The following is a 22,162-nucleotide window of genomic DNA, read 5'->3' as shown; positions in this document are numbered from 1 at the left end:
CACATCACATCAGTGACACTCCCACCACTGCACAACCCTCCCAAAAATCTGCAGATCACTTTCTAAATTTTTTTTTTTATTGTGACATTGTTCATATTACTACAATTAACATATCAGAATTGACACAATATATATATATATATATATATATATATATATATATATATATATATATATATATATATGTACCCACGCTTATGCATGCTTATGCATGCCTACTTACATCCCTATACATGTTTACATACAGACATACAAATTTCCATATGGGTGCATCCTATGTCACAGAGATTACGTCCATCATGTAATTACACAGGTCCAAATCAATGCTTGGTTTTTGTTTTTCAATGCATTTGGTTAGCATATGCGAACCATCTCTTCTTGAATAACTTCATTTTACCTCTCATCTTATGCGTTATCATTTCATTTTCATACAAGTTTTCTACAACCTCAATCCATTTATCTAACCTGGGTGGATCAGTTTTTTTCCAACTTTGAGTTATTTGTTTAATGGCAGTAATTCTCAACACCTAGAAGATATAATAATTTTCTTTATTTAAACCTTTCGGCTGTATGCCAAGGATGACATGTAATTGTTCAAAAGTAGTATTTTGACCACAGATTTGCTTCATTAATTCCAACACATTAACCCAATATAACTGGATTTTTGAGCATGTATAGAGGACGTGAACCAGGTCAACTTTACATTCACCACACTTTCTCCAACAGTATTGTATTTGTTTATGTGTATGTGTTTGTATATTTACCAATTTTTAGGGGTGTTCCCTACGCATATTCCTGCCAATAGGGGGACTTTACATAACAGAAAACATTTTTACATGCCTGACTCCACTCCTCTTCAGTCACTGTTATTCCAATATCTTTCTCCCAAGAGTTTAAAGTATTATTAATTTGTTTATCATTGTTTTTATTTAAAATATTATAAATTCCGTTACATTTTTAAAGCTTGACTTTTCATAGACCTTCAAGATATGCTCCACTATAGGACCAAGATCTTGAAAAGACTGTATGTTTGTTGTTATATAGCTCCTTACTTGGAGGTATCTAAAAAAATGGTTACTTGGGAGGTTATAATCCTTAGATACATTTTTGAATGTATCAACTACATGGTCTTTGAACATTTTATGGAATCTTGTAAGTCCTTTAGTTTCCCATATCCTGAAAGTCTCATCCATACAATTTGGAGCGAAGTCTGGGTCCTGACTAATTTCCCTCAGGCAAACCTTATCAGTTGATTTTATTTTCATAATTTTACCTAATCTTTTCCAGCTCTTCCATGTATGATAAATAGAATGATTCAAATGTTTGACCCTTTCTGCAGTTTGCCCTGAGAAAATTAGAGAGGTGGGGGAGTCTACCAATTTGTTCTCAATAGATTTCCATTTAGGATTCATTTTATTATTCATCAAAACTAAAATGCTTTTAACTTGAGCTGCATGATAATAAAGACTCAAGTTTGGTAGACCCAACCCACCCTGTTCCCTATTTTGTTGTAAAGATTTGAGTTTTACCCTTGGTTTCTTTTCATCCCGAATAAACTTTCCTAACATTCTTTCCTACTCCTAAAAGCATGAGCTTGTTAGATATAAAGGAATGTTCTGGAGAAAAAAAAAGAAAGCGTGGCAATACGTTCATTTTTATAATTCCTATTTTTTCAAATATTGTAAGTGGCAAAACGCCTAAGATCTTGCCTTAAGGAGTTTTCCAGAACTTTATAGTTACATAAATACAATTGATCAATTTCTCTGGGGATTGTGATACCTAAATATTCTATTTTATTCTGATCCCATTTCAACTTAAACCTTTTCTTAAATTCTGTTTGGAGATTGCATCCTATTTCCAGGGCTTCAGTTTTAGCTGAATTTAATTTATAGCCGGTTTATAAGTGGCTCCATATTTTCCAATTTCCTCCAAAAGTGCCAGTAATGATTTATGTATATCAGTTAAGTATATTATAACATCGTCCGCATATAACGCAAGTTTATGTTCTTCATCTTGTATCTTAACGCCCTTTATACCCATACTTGTCCGTATGCATATATGCATGTGCGTATCGCCAAAGGCTCAATGCACAGGGCAAAAATCTGTGGGGAGAGCGGGTCGCCCTGTTTTACCCCTTTTTTTACCTGAAAGGGTTTTGATAACGAACCAATGGCTTTCACTCTAGCTGCTGAATCATTATACATTCCCATCAAAAAATTAATAAATTTCTTGTGAAAGCCAAATTTATTCAAAACTGGGCCAAGATACTCGGTCGAATGCTTTTTCCGCATCCAATGTAAGCACTATCATTTGTTGTTTTGTTTTTCTAGCAAAATCAATAACATTGAGGGTTTGACGAACATTATCACTAAGAAATCTATTTTTAACGAATCCTGTTTGGTCCTGGTTTATAATAAAAGGTAAAATGTCCAAAAGCCTATTTGCCATGATGGATGTAAATATTTTCTGATCAACATTCAGGAGTGAGATACGAGGAACATTGTTTTGGGTCTTTCCCTTCTTTAGCTATGACTGTTATAATTGCATTTTCCAAGTATCTGGCCCTTTTCCTGTTTGTAACACCTCATTAAACACTATGTAAAACTGGTACAATAAGGTCTTTATAATCTTTATAAAATTCGTAGGTATAGCCATCTTCTCCAGGGCATTTCCCCAATTTTCCCTTTTCAATAGTTTTTATTATTTCCGTTTGGGTTATATTTTTTACTAATCTTTCATTCTGAGTTTAAGTCACTGATGCTAAGTTTAATTAATCTAAGTAACTTGCAATTGCCTGCTTGTCCAGGTTATTTACTTCTGAATTATAAAGGTTTTCATAGTAGTTACAGGTCTATAGTGTCTACAGAACACAATATGTGTTGTTATTATACTGTGTATAAAAGGTAAATGAATGTTTCTATTTCGTCTGAAAAGTGTTTTGGTTCATTATTAGTCACTTTGGTTATTTTTTTGTGTTTGTTTGGTTTGGTGGGTAAGATTGGTTTATAAGTCAAAGAAATCTGTAAAAATGTGATTGTAAAAATAAAAACTGAAAAATAAAGCAGTTGTTGAACACAAGGCCTGAGTAAACAGTGACTTGAACACCAAACACTGAACATAAAAGCTGGTTTACACAGAAGTTGTATTTCATTACGAGTACATTGTGTTTCCTGTTGCTGCTTCACAATAAAAGCTCCCTGTGTGTTTCACCAGTTGGATGCTTTTAATGTGAAGGAGCGGCAGGAGGAAATGGTTGTTTTCACCAGCAGTGATTGTGGAGGATTTTCAAACCGGACACAAACCCTGTTCTCTTGAGTGACTGACAAACTGACCTCAGATCAGAGCGCAGGTCCCCATCAGACAGATAGGACCGAGGTCTCCAGGACCACTACTGCTTTATCTGGGGCTGGAGATGCTGATCACTGGCCCACTATTAGTCCTAACGGGACAAGTTTACAGTCATTGGTCCTCCGGTAAAGCCAGACTCCTTTTCCACCCAATTTCTTACAAGCTGCAAAATTTGTGATTAATAACATTTTTTTTTTTTATTCTGCATTCCCAAGTCTTCAAACAAGATTAAAGGCAAGGTTGGTAATTATTAGGTGTACATAAGGTAAAGTAAATGCCTTTAGGCTACTGTAGCTTACTACCGTTGGATATTGAAGTTCATAAATAAGTATTTTGGCCGAGTGGCGCAAGTATCGCTTCAATGTACGTAAGGGATAATGTAGAGCGTTGTTATAGCAAATACAACGACGGGGTGATCAGTACGGAAGAGGATTAGGGCCACTGGTGAAAAAAATATTTGAGTTCTGACTTTATTCTCAGAATTCTGACTTTAATCTCAGAATTCTGACTTTAATCTCAGAATGCTGACTTTATTCTCAGAATTCTGACTTTATTCTCAGAATTCTTGAGTTCTGACTTTATTCTCAGAATTCTGACTTTAATCTCAGAATTCTGACTTTATTCTCAGAATTCTGACTTTATTCTCAGAATTCTGACTTTAATCTCAGCTTTGCGCTGCGCTGAGGCGGGCGGCATCAACCTGAAACAGAATGAAGCCGAACACTTCCTCCCACCCACCCCGGAAGAACTACAAGTGCTCAAGCTTTGTAGCCGAAGTGTTCGGCTTCATTCTGTTTCAGATTGATGCCGCCCGCCGGCCGGCCGAGCACACAATACATGAGACAAATACATGAAACTATATTTTATTATTGATGCTATCTTTATGGTTTAACTCCTCAAATACAACGTTAGACAAAAACATCAATGTTACGAATATTATGTATTTGTATCTTTTCTATCCGCCGAGCGGTAATTACGACGTCACTTCCGGAGTCTTCAGCTGATTTTTTTTAAACGTTATTACGATGCATAACTTACTGGAACAAAACTGAGCAACGTGTTGTTGCTGGTGACAAAACTACTGATTATATATATTTATTACATGGCTTGCTTATATTCTAATATACAATGCGGTCTGTTATTTTCTTGATAACAGACCGTTGCTAAGTATTACACACCGTTGCCATGCATAGCAGAGCGTTGCCATGGACGCAGTTCTGTTCCCTCCGGAGGAGAGCTATCAATAAATCCGCTGGAAGAAGATTGGCGTCGGGGTCCTGATCACCCCGTCGTTGTTGTATTCGCTATAACAACGCTCTACATGATCCCTTACGTACATTGAAGCGATACTGCCGTTATAGCCCCGCTGATCGCCGTCTGATTCTGTGAATGAATGCCCGCATTGCATCGTGGGACATCGGCTTTCAATGCGCCAGCTCGGCTCATATCGTAGCCTACTGTTCTGTCTTATTTACTGTAATATTTCACCGGTAATAATAAAGAAATGCATACCATGATAACAGCTAAATACATGTTGAAAGATGTAGCGTTATAGTTTTAAAAATATCAATAAACAACAAAGCAATCCAGCTTCACTGGCTGAAATAGACCGAAATAATAACGTAGAAAGAAATACATATAAACCGTGATAATATCTGGTGAATGAATGTTGATTAAAACAGCGATTATTGGGCTAAAAATACCAATAATATCAAAGCTATATCCAGCTTCTCTGCTGCAGCCGAGTGGCAGAAAGATTCGTGATGTGATTATGTAAGACGCTTGTCATTTGAAATACATTAGTATAAAAAACGTGACCCCAACTCGTACATCTTCACAATACCGCGAGGGTATCAAGTTCTAAAAGATTTAATTTCGTAATGACATCACGAACTGACGTGAGACTGGGTTGGATCTTCATGGCGCAGGTGGCTGTGATGCGGAAGCCTTGCAGCGCGTCTTTAGCCACGCCCGCCTGCGTCTCGCTCTCAAACTCCACGAAGGAGATGTCGTGTTTCCCCGGGACCAGTCGCACCTCTTTGAAACCGGGAAACCTGCAGAGGACAAAAAACACACAAAGAACCCCTGTCAATACTAATCTTTTTTTAGCTAATCTACGTTACAAAGGGTTTCACAAAACAGACAGAGAGACAGAGAGAGAGAGACACACACACACACACACACACACACACACACACACACACACACACACACACACAGGAAACACACACACAGTATTTATTTTACCAATTTACCAATGGTATGTTCTTCTTTACAAAATGAAATAAATGACAGACTGACTGACTGACATGTGATGTGCATTCTTCTTGATAAACTATTTCTAGTTTTTAGAAATGTTAATGATATACTGTCTCTAGAAGTGTGTTACTCAACTGGTTTTGGTTAAAGAAGGAAAAGTAAATCGCAAAACTCAAATACTATAGAATCACAATACTTCTAGAATTGCAATTAAAAAATAATTATTGCAATATAAATTGAATTGGGACAAAAGCACATCGTTCCAGCCGTAGTATCGATCTGTATATGAGAAGAGGAATTCAGAGAAAACCTCTGTCGTGACCCTTAAAACAACATGTTCTATTCTATTAACTTAGTGTTGTCTTCCCGTCGACCATGCAACGTTTTGTTTTTCTGGGTCTAAAATTAAAACTATTTGGTCGTCTTTTTCGCCGCTTTTTATTGTTTTTTTCCCGACATTTTTGTCACTTTTTTCAACGTTTTTTTTTCAAATGTTATGAAATTGAAATAAAACACCCAAATGCAATGAAAGTAGTAAACTGATCATTTATTTTACTTGTGAAGCACGTTGTATGGAACCATCCATGTTATTTATTTTTTTGACAAATTTGGTTGAAAGAAACCCAAATTTCGGAATTTTTTGAAAACGGGTCAAATTTGACCCAAGGACAACAGGAGGATTACAGAACACAAAACCACTTCTTTTTTTAAAGTTAAGAAGCATGAAGAGACAGACAGTGATGACACTTCTGGCCGCAGCGTCTGATAGTTCACTTTTATAAGTTAACTATTTCTATTACTACTACTATAAGGCCTCTTCTTTAAGCTCCTGCCACCCAAAATGTCTGTGCATGTCCCTGCTGGAGCCCTAGAAGCCAACCCCGCCCCCATTCCACACCTGAGTCTGTTACTAAAATCACATCTAAATATGAGGAAACGAAACCTAAAAAACAGAGCAGCGGTGAAGAGGCGGAGCAACACCGGACAGACAACATTCCAGTTTCAGTTTCCTTGGAATGAAACTCGAGGTTTGTACATGTTGTCATGAGTTAATTAATATTTTTTGTTTCTTCTTGTTTTTGGGCTTCAGTGTTTCCGCGGTCTAACCTCTTTTAAAACAACATTCCAGAATGGCTTGTTTAACGCTAAGTCTAATTGGGCAAAATATAATGATTTATTAATAATGTAATAACTTATAACAATTACTTATTTCAACTGTTAATTGCTGGTAAATGAGAAAAACAATCACCAGATGGGAAAAGAGTATTTTACAATAACTTTGAATACACCACAAGGCCTACTAGTTTCAAGTAAACGCAAGAATCTGTGTTGTTTTTTTTCCTACAATGGCAGCTGCAGACCGTTAATGTCCCGCTGTTGGAATTCTCTAAAATGAAAAACAGTCACACTTTTTACACCGTCTAGCTGTCAGAATTTGAACCATGTTTTATCCAGCTGCTAGCTAACGGTAGGCTAACGTTACCTGCTGCCTAGTGTAATGTTAACTGAGTATTTGACACGGAAACAGTGCCTTGAAAAAGTTTAGTTTAGGAACCGGTATTGAAGTCACGATATTGGTAAATAAAGGGTATTAAGTTAACTGAAAACATTACAAGATCATTTATATTTGCATTTAAACAGATGGTTAGATAGGACTTTAGCCAAAATAGTGTCCATCACGGTCACGGTTCTCTTAAATCACCTTTGCAGATTTAGACCAAAACTGGTGGCAGGAGGAAATGTTGGTTTTCACCAGCAGTGATTGTGGAAGTTGAATCGCCCCCCCGCCCCCACTAATGTTAATTTTGTCACCTATTTTTAATTTAGTTTTATTCATGTGCAACAAATGTCTTTGTTAGGTTTAGTCATATTTGATCATTCACATATCGTTTTTTGTTAGTCAAGTTTTAGTCAAAACGTTTTAGCCTTTTTTTAAATAACATTAAAATTATTTCTGACATCATTTCTGACCATTTCAGTCAAACACCCTAAGGTGTAACAGCTAAATATTTTATCTCATGATAAAAGACAATTGTAGGTGAAAAGGAAGAGAGATTTTATCTTAGTTTTTATTTTATGCAAAACATTTTAGTCTCGTCTTTTTTCGTCAACAATAATGCATGTTAATTTAGTCGTAGTCAGCGTTTTTGGACATTGGTGCAGTCTTGTCATTGTCTCGTCTTAGTTAATTATTTCAATAGCACCAAAAGAATGATTACGAATTATTGCCATTTGCATTTTTTTTTGGGAAACTAAGTCCCTCTCCTTGGTGCTTATTCTAAATATATACTTGAAACTAGAAACATGCACATTGTAACAGAGTCTCCTTTGCTGATGGTGATTAACCTGGTGAATTCTAAAAAATCTCTGTGTTAACTGACTACTTGTTGAGTATTTATATCTATCAAACAATTGCGTAAGGGACATAAAATAAATTGGTATGTAGCCAGAAATGTGTTAATATAGGCCTATTTAACACTTTTATTTAAATTTCTATTAATACTACTATTATACTATAATTATATAATATATACTACAATACTAGCCCCCCCTGCTAAAATCACATCTAAATATGAGGAAACGAAACCTAAAAAACAGAGCAGCGGTGAAGAGGCGGAGCAACACCGGACAGACAACATTCCAACGTCAGTTTCCTTGGAATGAAACTCGAGGTTTGTACATGTTGTCACGAGTTCATTAACCTTTTTCGTTTCTTCTTGTTTTTGGGGCTTCAGTGTTTCTGCGGTTTAACCTCTTTGGAGGTCACACCTGTAGTACATAAATGTGTTTTTGTATGCATTTCATTACATAGACCTACATTCAGGGCTTGATGTTCCCTACTCTGTGTAGCTTGCTAGCTCTAAGTTTGTTGTTTCCCGAAGACCAAACAAATTCACACCTCACAGCTCAGTGTTTCCACTCAAAATAACCTCACATAGAAGTTAGGTACAGCACCAACTTCACCTTATGTTAAGCCAGGGAAAAATCTGTACGTAACTAAAGTAAAAGACAACATTCCAACTTCAGTTTCCTTGAGATTTGTACGTGTTGTTAGGAGTTCAGACTGTTCCTTCCACATTACATAATTAACCTGAAAACAAATTAGAGCGCTGACTGGCATCCCTCCAGGTGTAAGTGGGTCCTGCTCACACGTCATATGACTCTTCTAGATATAAAGGTGTGGGGGAGTCAGGTGAATACAGACCGCAGCAGAATCTGTCAGTGTCTGCTGGCGAAGGTACGACGTCTCTTTGACCTCATCTGAACGGGACTTTAACAGCAGAGCAGCCTCACAGGTAACATTACACACCTTTGATGAAGAAACTCAACTATCAATTGTGATATTTTGGGGGCTACATAATATACTTTAAGATGAGAGCAGTGATACATTCTCTCAGCACTATTGTAAACTGTTTGTAGATCTGAAGTAACTCAGTAATTATTCTATGAAGTGTGATGTTTCGGCCAAAATGAGCCTTTACATTAGCCTGACAAGCCAGACCCATATCCAGTTGTTGGGTCTTGGAACTCACCATTGACAGGGCTCAATCTGAGGGTTGGGATAAATGGTTGTTTTTCAAATTCCCTCTGCACGTAATAGGATAGCGCTACAACCAATCAGAGCAACGAAGAAGGTAGCGGAGCTAGTTGATAGATTAAACTTTTGCCGTATCCGGTCGGCAAAACTCCAAACACATCTTCCTTTTTTAAGAATGACTTCAGGGCCGTTCTTTGTTCTTTTACCAAAGAAAAGCTGAACTCCAAGTCTTCCAGAAGAACGCTGTTCACCAGCAGCAGCAGCAGCCATAAGTCCCGCCCACCGACTCTATACACACATGTGATTGGCCGGACTAGAGTTTGTTTTTCCAGCTCGCAAGCCAACGGAGAGTGCCTAGACCCCCCTGGCTGCAAATAAAATTTGCTGCCACTAGGGTGCGTCTAGATTTCTCTGCTACCTTTACATGTTCAGTTGCACCAGGAAACAAGTTCAATTTTAATATCCGCTGACTTCACCGCTGAGATATGAGTGAGTGTCAGAACGTCTACATCAGCCTGAATACTTTATTCTCTAAAACTTGGATCAGTTGTTTATTCTCTGACTCTACAAAACTACTCAGAACCATTTGTGAGGGCAGAGAGTTGTTTTTAATTGGCAGGTGTGTGTCCCAAACTTGATCTTCAAATCTGTCTTGGTTTTGATTTGTGGACACACGTCTTCAACAACAAGATAAACGATCCTTATTAATATTATGATTATAAATATCAATAATGTTAATCCTGAACTATAGACCGAGTAAAAACACATTCAGAGATTTCTGCAGGGACAAGTTACGGAAAGAGGATTAGGGCCACTGGTGAAAAATGTATTTGAGTTCAGAATTCTGACTTTATTCTCAGAATTCACCCCATATTAGGATTACCCAGCTCCGGTAACTGACAGAGACATACTGCAGGTTTCAACTTGTTACGGAAGAGGATTAGGGCCACTGGTGAAAAATGTATTTTAGTTCTGACTTAATTCTCAGAATTCTGACTTTCTGAATTCTGAGATTAAAGTCAGAACTAAAATACATTTTTCACCAGTGGCCCTAATGCTCTTTCGCTATTACTGGAGCTGGGTAATCCTAATATGGTGCAAAGAGGGCGTGGCTTGGGTGGAGATGAGGTGTGATAGGCTGGGACAGTTTGTGTTGTTTTGGTTTGGCAGGACTGCCACATAAAAAACTTCAGTCAAGAATCTGGCAAAATGACAGCTGGCAAACAGAGGGTTGTCACAGTCAAGATCAGATGCTCCTGCCATTGGGCCCTCAGGCCTCTCCAGATAATGACTCTGTCTTTTCAATGTCTTTTCATTAGAGATGGTCCGATACCATTTTTTTGCTTCCCGACCGATTCCGATACCTGAAATTGCGTATCAGCCGATACCGAGTACCGATCCGATACCAGTGTGTCATATATTTTATTATGTTTTAACAGCTCTATACTACTATCCCTGTATGGATGTGATATGATTTCAATCTTTGTTGTCGGTCTGGCTCAGGTTAAACTTTTTGTGAAACATGAACAAACACAAACAATGAATGCCCCAGAACTTTCTTTTACTACCCAGTTTGACAGTCAGTTATAACGCAAAAACAACATAAATAAACTACTTTAACGTAGATTTTCTTTAGGGCTTTATTACGTGGTATCGGATTGTGCATAAACTCCAGTACTTCCCGATACCGATACCAGCGTTTTAGGCAGTATCGGAGCCGATACCGATACTGGTATCGGTATCGGAACATCTCTTCTTTTCATTAGACAAGCTTAGTTCTCAAATCAAATTTAAATCTAATCAAGTTAGACTACACCAGATCGACAGGGGGAAATCTGTATGTAACTAAAGTAATAAAAATGTACCGGAAACAAAACCTAACAACAGAGCTGCAGTAAGAGGCACTGCATGAAAATTGGGATTTCCGCATTGACATATATATATAATGGACCAATAGACCCCGTTGCTCTGGACGGAGACCAGTGAAGGCTATTAGAAGCACTTTTCCAGTGATGGCCAGCTCTACTGCGCAGCCTCCAACTGAGAGAGACAACGTAAATGTGACGTGAGCAACGTGTCTGAAAGTGTGAAGTCTTCTGGTAGCTGTGCCGAGAGAAATCTCAATCATTACGAATCTCGCAGAGACCGTGATGGATCACGAGAAGCAACTTTTGGTAAATATTATGATTAATTATTTGGTCATTTTGCATAGTATTTATTTATTTTAAAATATAACGCCAGTACGCCAGATTAAGTTAATGCATATATCATTTAAGCTAGCTGAGGAATTGGTAAAGATAACATGCTTGCTTGCACATGTTGTAAACGTTAATTTTAGACAAGCAACTTTTGCTAAGTATTATGATTAATTATTTGGTCATTTTGCATAGCATTTATTTATTTTAAAATATAACGCCAGTACGCCAGATTAAGTTATATATCATTTAAGCTAGCTGAGGCATCGGTAAATATAAAATGCTTGCTTGCACTGTTGTATAACGTTAATTAACCACAAAATGGCGTCAACTGTTATCTAGCTACATCGCAAAAGAAAATGGACGAATCAGTCATGTAAAAAAGTGAATCAGTAAATCGCTTTGGACAAAAGCGTCTGCTTTGGCCTGTTGAATAACAGATATAATAGATGGACAATAATGTCACCAATAACATCTATAACTGAGGGTTGCCCTTTTAATTTTTCTTTCCACATAGGTTTAAATACTAACATTAAGCTGTTAGCCTACACCATGCCTAACAATCAATTGTAGGTGCCCAAAGGAAGTATTACACAAGTTGATTTGAATTGTATAACTAAAACAGATTGGGTCCAAATATAATCCCTGTCAGCTACTGAATTAGCAAACAATGCCGTCTCTGAAGAAACAGGAGCCTAGGATATATTTCGGAACTGTATGAGATTGTGCTAAAATAAGAAGTCACCTGTTAGTTGTAATGTTGTTATTTAGTCATACCAAAGCTAACGTGCTCTGTACTGTTCCTTTTTATATTTCTAGGACTTGTCCCCATCCTCCACCTCGGGGACAGCAGGAGAGACTATGGCCATGAAGCCTTCAGGCCCGAGACAAGTTACTTTTGTGTGTTAACACGTGTGTACTGACACTTTCACATAAAAAAATGATTTGGATCATGGGCAGCAGCAACTTTCGTCGTGGGGAAGAGAGGGCCAGAGAGACCCCGGGGGCCAATCTTGGCCTAGCGGCCAAGGTTCACTGGTTTGGCTGGGGTGGACTTCGATGGCTCTCTCTTTTTTCTTCCCCACGACGAATGCAGCTAGCTTGAGAGGAGGTTGTGGGTCAGCTGCCTTGTTCCCCCTTCCTGTGTGTTTGTGTCTGCCTTTTCCCCTCCGTGTCGGTCTGTACTGTTTGTCTCCACCTGGAAGTGGCAGGGGGCGTGTCTAGAGAAACTAGGTCAAGAGGCGTGGCAATTCATCCCTGCTCTGTCACTGGCACAGCTGATGCACATTCCACGATTCACACCTGCAGTATTTATACTGCAGTTACATACTCCTACGTGGTAACTTGGCGCAGTATCCCTGCACGTATTTCTAGAAACTCTCACGATTTAGTATTTTCTCTGTCTAACTTCAGTTCCTCTGTGCAGATCCCGCTGTTACCTGCTTCCTACCTGCCGTGCTCTGCCGTGCTGCCTGCCTCACGCCACTCAGACACAACCACCTGCTTCTCCTGATTCTACTCAGAACTTCTTCGGATCCGCCACTGCCTGGTTCCCTCAAGCTGCAGTCCATTCCCAGAAGACTACAAGCTCAGCCTTGATTGTTCATCTCCTCTGAGTATTTATGCCTAATAAATACTTGAACTGCTTATGTGTGTCCTGAGTGGTATCTCTGTGTTCTGGGTTGTATATACAGCCTTAACAGGGATCGGGATTTTTGATTTATTATATTACTTTTTTATATAATGTTTTTATTTGTGTTTTACTATTTCAACTTTTAATAAAGCAATATTATTAACCAAATGATTCAATATTTGTTATTGAAACACACAGTAGACACTTCAAGTAGACATGCTTTGACGGAAATGTCATGTGGTTTCATTACTTATGTGGTAGAACTTTATAATGATATATATTCAAAGTCAGTGGCCTACACAGTGAATAATGATAAGGGAGGTGTCAAGACACCTTTAGATTTGATTATATTTCTCTTCAATGTCATTGTGCAGAGTACAAGTACACAGACGATTCAATGCAGTTAGTGTCTAACCACAAGTGCAAAAAAAGTACAGTATAGACAGGTAGTGAAGTATAAACAGTACATGGCATAGTGCAGTGTACACAGTAGTATACAGTTAACCAAGTGGTATGGTTTACAGTAAGGCTATGTGCAGTGTATTAACAGTAGCATTATAAGAGCAGAACACATGGATATGCAGTATGAACAATATATGTACAGTATGTATAGATATGTGCAATGTAATAACAGTAACATTGTATGGGTGTAGTGTGGGGGGGGTCAACGTTGATGGCTACCTCCTTGTTGCCCCTATCAAAGCGGCCCTATGGATGTGGTTCAGCTCATCAGGCACTATGATCAGGCACAGGATAGGAGGTGTCGAGGTGTAGATGGCTTCGACCATGATGAAAGGGATCCCTCATCTTCACGCGTAGATGTGTAAATAAATAAAGGAATAACGTTAACCGCAATTGGCATTGAGAAGTTTTTTTTTTCTCCATTGGCTGTATAATTTCCCCATCCCCTGTGTATACCTTGTTAACCCTACTTCATTATTTAACAACATATACATTTCTTAAAATATCATACTTGTTCGTGGATAAATGTTACTTTATATGAATTCACTTGCCACATTTCGAAGTATTAATAATTCCAATCCATCAAAACGTTGCTGAAAACTGAAATATTATATATAATAAAGCTGAAATATTTTTTATATTTTCTTCCGATGCTTTTCATAAACTCTATGGGCTTCTCACCTTCTCACTTGACTGCATGCCTCCACGCCATAGACAGTATATAAGCTCCACGCCCCCCGATTGCCTGCGAGCTTGACTGTCTATGGTTTCTCCTGGCAATACGGTAATTTTTCAACTATGCAACAGTAAGTCGCGTGGTTATGACACAATCGTTAGCCTATTTTTACAAAAACATCTGCTACGGAATCATAACGTGAGGTACAAGGTAATGGAGCCTTTTATACATTGTTGTGTTTCTTTAGAAATAAACAACGGAGAAATAGAGTCTTTAAACGCTTCAGATGGAAAGTTATTCTCTGTCAAGTGACGTAAAACAAAAATGGCGGACAGCGGAATGCTAACAGGAGGTGATGGCCAGTTAGCAACAAAATGGCGCCATGATGGCTCGAGTTCTGAAGCGAAGCTTACCCCCTTGGATTACCATCCCCGTAAATGCCTGTAAACTCCCGGAAATCCCCCTAATTTTCGGCAGTTATCGACAATTTTCAGGCTGCAAACGTCACGTTCGTCTGTGCCACATATTGTCGGAAACGAACCATGATGTATGTGGAGAGCCCCCGCGGAGGGGTTAATGGATCTAATTAGAATATGAATAGGCCCCCTGGCCAGAAAACGTCTGGCCTGGCTGCAATTTCCTCACTCGCTATTGGATGAAACCACTACTTTTAAACAAGAAAAATCTCTCGTGATTGGTTGACAAGTCTGTCATTGGTTAGGCTATTGGTCAACCTGGGCCATTATTATTATAATAATAAAATTATATATATATTTATTTATGTATTATATATATATTTGTATATTCATGTCATGGATATCCTAATTAAAATGATTTGCCAGGAACGTGCTGTTTATTCAAAGATAGAGCTTTATTGACACAAAACACAAACGGCATCAGAAAAAAAACTGTGTACAAAGCATAGGAGACACACACAGCACACACAATAAATATCCCTCGCTCACGAGAAGTAGCACCGTCCACACCTAACCCACGGCCGCCTCGGAGCTGTAGGTAACCGGCAGCATTCGGTCTGAATTCGGTCCATTTAGCAGACGTCTGTGGTGCGTTGTCCTGTAGGTCTATGGTGGCGCACTTCCAAATGTCCACCTCACCCGCAGCCAGCACACTCTGTCTCGCTTCCAGCAGCTGTAAAATCAATCAATAAAGACAATCAGTACTTCGCGATATACTTCTTATGGACACAACACATCTATGAAGACACCTGAAAAATATTCACATTAACCAAACGGATCTAATCTTACCCTCTTTTCTTCTCGACCGACTCCGAGCTCAACTCTTCACAGCTTCTGCCCGCGATGATCAGATCTGGTTGTTTCTACCTGAAGCTCCTGCGTGCTGTCTCGTCATATGTCTGTATGAATAAAAAAAATATATATACATAAGTCACAGTAAAATTAAACAAGGAAAGATAAAAAAGTAAAAATTACTTACACACAATGGTGTCATTATCAGCGTCATGTAAATCTGGACCTGCAGACGTAGCTCAGAGCAAATATAGGTCACGGCCTCGTTATGAGGCGAGGTTAGTCTGTATAAAAAATAAAAAAAAATAAGTTTGGTTAAGATCGGTATCTATTAACGTATCTATGTCCTACAGAAGAATTAATGAAGTTCATTCAATGAAAGCATATTCTTTAAATCTTACCCTTGCTCCGGTTCGTAGCGCCTGCTACAGTTTGTCTCAGAGTGTGAAAACGGCGAACTGCTTTCTGAAAATTACGAGATAAAAAATACACTTTTATAAAGCAACATCACCAAGACCTGAACCTTTGTCAGCCCATAGGAGAACTGTCATGCCCCAACATTTACATAGGCTACACAATTGACCTGAGATCAGGTAGTCTTCTGGATCTAGGTCGCGCAGATCTCTGCTATTCCATTAGAAAATTCACTTCTGACACTTTTTTAAAAATCAACTATGTAAAGCTGAAATATGGGCCGCTTTACGAAAATTGATGGCTCATTGCAAATTTTGTCCGACTGTGTGTCGGAGTTCAGCAGCCGGTGCTGCCTGTGTTCTCTTCTTACAAATAGGGCCAAAACACAGGGTTTAGCTTAATGTGTTGATATCACATTAAACTGTAATGAAGTGGTTGTTTTTTTACATTGGCTGACATTAGACTATTGTAATTGTGTAATAAATATCTTTCCTTGACCTCAAGTAAAATGGAACAGTTTGGAGCTGTCATGAAGTCATAAGACCAGTTTGGCGAGAGTAAACTTGGTATCAAGGTGATTAAGAGTTTTGGACAGATAACATTTCTTGTTGCTAAAGTAACTGTAGGCTGTTGACTAAGATCAGTCTGTTCACAGATTTTGAATATGTTTTTTCTTTTTATTCACTCTTTGAGTAGATATGGCTGCTGCAAACTGTCTGCCATCTGAAGATCAGTTTCTGTGCTCCATCTGTCTGGATGTGTTCACTGATCCTGTCACCACATCATGTGGTCACAACTTCTGCAAAAACTGCATCACTGAACACTGGAATACTAATGACCAGTACCTGTGTCCGATGTGTAACAAGGTTTTCGACACAAAACCTGAGCTGGAGGTCAACACCTCGCTTTCTGAGATGGTTGCTCAGTTCAGACAGTCAGCTCAACAGAAAGCCAGCAGCAGCAGCTCAGAGCAACAAGTGTCCAAACCAGGAGAAGTTCCCTGTGACGTCTGCACTGGAACCAAACTGAAGGCCCTGAAGTCCTGCCTGGTGTGTCTGGTCTCCTACTGTGAGACTCACCTGGAGCCTCATCTGACCACGTCAGGCCTGAAAAGACATCAGCTGATCGACCCTGTGGAGAACCTGGAAGGCAGGATGTGTACGAAGCACGATAAACCTCTGGAGCTGTTCTGTAAGACCGACCAGACATGTGTCTGCATGCTCTGCTCTGTTTTAGACCACAACATGCATGATGTTGTTCCTCTGAAAGAAGAATATGAAGGAAAGAAGGTAGAGCTGGGGAAGACAGAGGCTGAAATTCAGCAGATGATCCAGAAGAGACGACTGAAGGTTCAGGAGATCAAACACTCAGTCGACCTCAGTGAGGAAGATGCAGACAGAGAGATAGCAGAAGGTGTTCAGGTCTTCACTTCTCTGAAGGAGTCTGTTGAGAGAGGCCTGAATGAGCTCATCAACACCATCAAAGAGAAGCAGAAAACAACAGAAAAACAGGCCGAAGCTTTCATCAAAGAGCTGAAACAGGAAATCTCTGAGCTGATGAAGAGAAGCACTGAGGTGGAGCAGCTCTCACGCTCTGAAGACCACCTCCATCTTCTCCAGAGTGTCCAGTCCCTAAACATCCAACAACCTCCACCCACCAAGGACTGGACAGAGGTCAGCATCCGTCCATCATCATATGAGGGGACTGTGGAGAAAGCTGTGGTTCAGCTGGAGGAGACACTCAGTAAAGAGATGAAGAAGCTGCTCCCTGAGTCTGAGCTGAAGAGGGTCCAGCAGTATGCAGTGGATGTGACTCTTGATCCTGATACAGCATCTCATCAACTCATCCTGTCTGATGATGGGAAACAAGTGAATCATGGTGATGTGGATCCTGGTAAGGATGAGAAGGGTCTATCAGGTAACAAAGAGAGATTTTCTCTCATTGAATGTGTTTTAGGAAAGCAGAGTTTCTCTTCAGGCAGATTTTACTTTGAGGTTCAAGTTAAAGGAAAGACTGAATGGGATTTAGGAGTGGCCAGAGAGTCGATCAACAGGAATGAATTAATCACACTGAGCCCTGAGGATGGTTACTGGACTATATTGTTGAGAAATGGAAATGAGTACTACGCTGCTGCTAAACCTTCAGTCCTTCTCTCTCTGAAGTCTCCTCCTCAGAAGGTGGGGGTGTTTGTGGATTATGAGGAGGGTCTGGTCTCCTTTTATGACGTAGATGCTGCAGCTCTTATCTACTCCTTTACTGGCTGCTCCTTCACTGAGAAACTCTTCCCATTCTTCTGTCCCGACTGTAATGATGGTGGTAGAAACTCTGCCCCTCTGATCATCTCTCCTGTCAGAGTAAACTAATCACTCATCTTATTTCATGTATTGATATAGTTATATTCAAGGGAACAAATGTACATGTTATAATTTACATATTATTTGTTCACACAATCTTTTTCCAATCGTTTCCTGTGGTGATTGATTTACACTTCATTGTTTTGATTGATTATATGCTTCCCATTACATAGGCAACAAATTAATTTGATGCATTCATCTCTTCAACTCTGACATTTTTTCACTTTCAATGAATCACTAATAAATATTTCTAAAGTGTATATTTTGCACACACAAAAAATTTGGTTTTCCTTTAATTTGTGTATTTGATGTTTAGCCACAGAAAAATGTTGCTTAATATTTGATTGTGTTATTAAGTTTGATTTAAGAGTAAGGCCTTTTATAGTGTCTACAGAACACATGTCGTTGTACCGGATATAAAAAGTAAATGAACATTTATATATATTTAATTGCTCATTTTCAGCGCCCGGATTAATCCACATTTTGTGCTCTAATAAGTATTTGAGGCAGCGGGATGGTGTGTGTGGGATTGAGTCAAAATAAACTACTGTGTGTGTGTGTGTATGTTCATGGTGATGAAGGAACAACAGCGTGACTCACTGATGTGTTTTTACAATATATCAGACAGTGATACACACACACCCTTGTTAGGAGATTGGGCCGCTCCGTGTAACTTCAGAAATGTTTTTGATGCATCATTTTCATAGTTCTGCTGATGGCGTTGCCAGGTTACAGCGTTTGTCCGCAGGTTGAGGAATGTTGAGTCCCAGCTCTGACTTCTGAAAAACTCTTTTACTTCACCGACAAAAGAGCTTTTTACCAAACTGAACCATGCAGCTGCATCAGATATCACCGCTGGTCAAAGGTCAGCAGAGCTGGAGGTATTCACAAAGTAAAAGTACTAATACCACAGTGTAAAAGTCCTGCTGATTATTTTCTCCATTAATCGACAGCCCATAATAACTGTTGCGGTGCAGCGACCGGTCAATTAATCAATTAGTGGATCCTAAAACTGGTTTGATAATGGACAGTGTTTCCTCTATGTTGATTGGCAAGTGGCGGTCCGCCACGGTTAGATTTCTCCCGCCACGGTATCAGAAATTTACAAAAAGCCGTCTATCAGCAGTGATTGTTAGAGTCGGAGAATAGCATGGACACTCGCTTCACAACGCGAGTGGGCACGCGTGCTACTCAGAAAAAAGAGACAAGCTGTCCTCCGGTTGAGATGGCACGTGTGCATCCTTGAGAACTGTAAGTCGCATAACTTATATTGTCAGTTCATTTAAGCCTGTATCAGTCTATAGTTCTCGCACATTTTTAGTTTCACCTTCACCTGCTAGCTAAGTTGCATGTGGCTGTTGATTCAATACAACGCCCTTGATATCATATCATGGCATAAACCGTGATTATTTCATACATTAATGTCCCGAAACATATTGGGGGAAATTCATTCAACATAATTCACAGCCAAATAACAATTAAAAGTATGTTATTTGAACCTATATATAACCTATTTATAACCTAATCTAACCTAAACCTGCCTCCGTTTTGGTGTCTGCTGCGGTGCGGTGCGGTGCGGTGCGGTGCGGTGCGGTGCGGTGCGGTGCGGTGCTCGGAGGGTGCGCTGCTTCCCTTTTTTTCCTCCATAAACTCCGCTCTCAGCTCCTCTGCCAGTTGCTGCATGAACTTCCTCTGGGACATTTTACAGCTGGTGCACTCCTTGGAGAGGATGTGTGTAATGATTCCAGCCATTTGTAGCATGTATAAAGTTATATGAACACGTAGACAGCTACCTGCCATCTAAATTTGTGATTAATATGACTTTTTTATTTTTTGAAAAAAATGTAATTTAATTAATTCTTTTATTTTTTATTCTGCATACCCATGTCTTCAAACAAGATTAAAGGCAGGGTTGGTAAGTATTTCCAAAATACACTTTTTTTATATGTTGTTTTTACATCCCAACTAGTCCATTTCAACGAAGTTCCACTTCCGGGAATGCTCCGGTGCCAACGGAAATTCGGCCAGATGTCCGTCCCCTTCCTCTGTCTCTGTGTCGGGTTTCTAACCTCCGGTGGATTTGTGAGGTGGTTAACTATGGTTTACTGCTCCTCAGATCTCTGCAGGGTAAATCCAGACAGCTAGCTAGACTATCTGTCCAATCTCTCGCACGACTAAAACTACTTCTGAAGGTCCACATGTTCCACCAAAACCAGTTCCTTCCTGAGGCTATTTAGCAGAGACACCGTGGCTCTGTCCGGAGCTTAGCCCCGCCCCCAAGACAATTGTGATTGGTTGCCAATGCCAGAGCACGTTTCTCTCCCATCCAGGATTGCTGTGTGGACTAGGCAGACCTTCTTCCGCAGCGCTGTGGAGGAAGGTCTGGCAAAGCGAGACTAACCCTAATGTTGACTAATGTTGTTTGTTTACAATAACTTCTGGGTAGAAAGCACCTACATCTGGGCCCCTGGTTAGCTCACCTGGTAGAGCCCACGCCCATATATAGAGGCTCACGGTACAGATCCATTTGACTGTGTGACGCGTTTGTTGCGTCTGTCGCATCTCCCGCGCTCCACTCTATTCCTATGGGTGACGTCAAGCGACTTCAACATGCACACAAACCATCCCGGGAAGGCGGCGCTGCATTTGAAAAAATGCTGCACGTCAAAAAGCTGGCCGATGCCCATCTTTATGCAAATTAATAAAGTTGAACGCGACGCGACTATCCAGTAGAAGTAGACAAAAATCTTTCAAACTGACCTTTGTCGATCTGAAATGAAGACATATTCAGCAACTGCATGGCCTATTTCTCTCTTAAAATGTTTTCAGAAACACGTTTCGTTGAACGATGGCGTGGAGCATCATCCATGGATGTATGACGTCACGACACCACGCTTCAGTCGTGTCGGACAAATGGATCTGTACCGTTACTCCTCGACGCAACTGCCGCAGGTTAGACTCCGACCCTTTGCTGCAGGTCATTCTCCCCCTCTCTCTCCCCTTTCAAGTCTAAGCTGTCCTATCAAAGTAAAGGCCTAAAAAATACCCAAAAAATTATATTAAAAAGAAACACACCTGCATCTATGGACTCGCCATCTGTAGATCACATCCTGTGAAACGCATGTTTCTTTGCTCCTTTGTTTGCTAACTTGGCCGGCTGTTGCAGGCTGTTCTCATGAACCATTTGTACATATCACTCAACACCTCTCTTCCAGTTGTATGTATGTGAGCTGAAAACAACACTGTCACTAGCTATGTTTCCATCCACACGTTTTTATCTGAATTAAGTGATATCGAATGAAAAATGCCTCATGGAAACAGTAAAATTCGATGGAATTTCATGACTATCGACTCAAAGGAAATACGTTCGGTCTCATCGGATTTTCTCTTGATCGAAATATACGGCTTATGCGATAAACGCTGGTGGAAACGTTATTTGCCGAATAAATAATGAATTGCGATTAAGTTTTAGGTCATTTTATGGTTGCAACCCGTCACAAAACGAAGAAGAAGAAGTTGTAGTTCATTTCCGCCCAGTATTTCTGCTCTGTTTGCACACATGACAGGCATCAACAAAGACGCGATCCATTTTGTCTAGCAAAACTTTGTTCGCAAATGTTAGCTTGAAGGTTGTGCGATTCAGTGTGAAAATGAATGGAAACACCTTAAAATGTCTCAAATCAATTCGATATACCAATTTGACCGCAAAACAGCATTTGACGTCGTCACGCAACAGGTTTTTATTCGCTTTAAAGCCGTTGGATGGATTATTCTCTCCACTATCCGATTAGTTGTTTGGTTTCTGAAATGTCAGAAAATGGTGAACAATGTGGATCAGTGTTTTCCCAAAAAGCCCTAGATGACGTCCTCAATTGCAGAGTTTTTCCTACATTCCCACATGTGTGTGTATATATATATATATATATATATATACACACACACACACACACACACACAGTATACCCACTACAATACATTAGACTACACCACTGAATTGAAGTTCGTAAATAAGTAT

The 22,162-nt window shown here is 39.6% G+C and overlaps 1 protein-coding gene across 1 annotated transcript; it reads left to right on the top strand.

The window, feature by feature from the left end:
* Positions 1-16,491: 16,491 nt before the first annotated feature.
* On the top strand, positions 16,492-18,156 carry LOC114569105 (E3 ubiquitin-protein ligase TRIM21-like). The gene has a single exon (XM_028598944.1). The coding sequence runs from the start codon at positions 16,492-16,494 to the stop codon at positions 18,154-18,156; it is 1,665 nt and encodes a 554-aa protein (XP_028454745.1).
* The last annotated feature ends 4,006 nt before the right edge of the window (positions 18,157-22,162 follow it).

This window comes from Perca flavescens, chromosome 2, assembly GCF_004354835.1.
Source record: "Perca flavescens isolate YP-PL-M2 chromosome 2, PFLA_1.0, whole genome shotgun sequence".
Lineage (NCBI taxonomy): Eukaryota > Metazoa > Chordata > Actinopteri > Perciformes > Percidae > Perca > Perca flavescens.
This window is presented reverse-complemented; position numbering and strand designations above follow the sequence as displayed.

What these genes read in the sequence shown, in the direction of transcription:
- LOC114569105 (XM_028598944.1), top strand. Translation starts at nt 16,492, where the DNA reads ATGGCTGCTGCAAACTGTCTGCCATCTGAAGATCAGTTTCTGTGCTCC.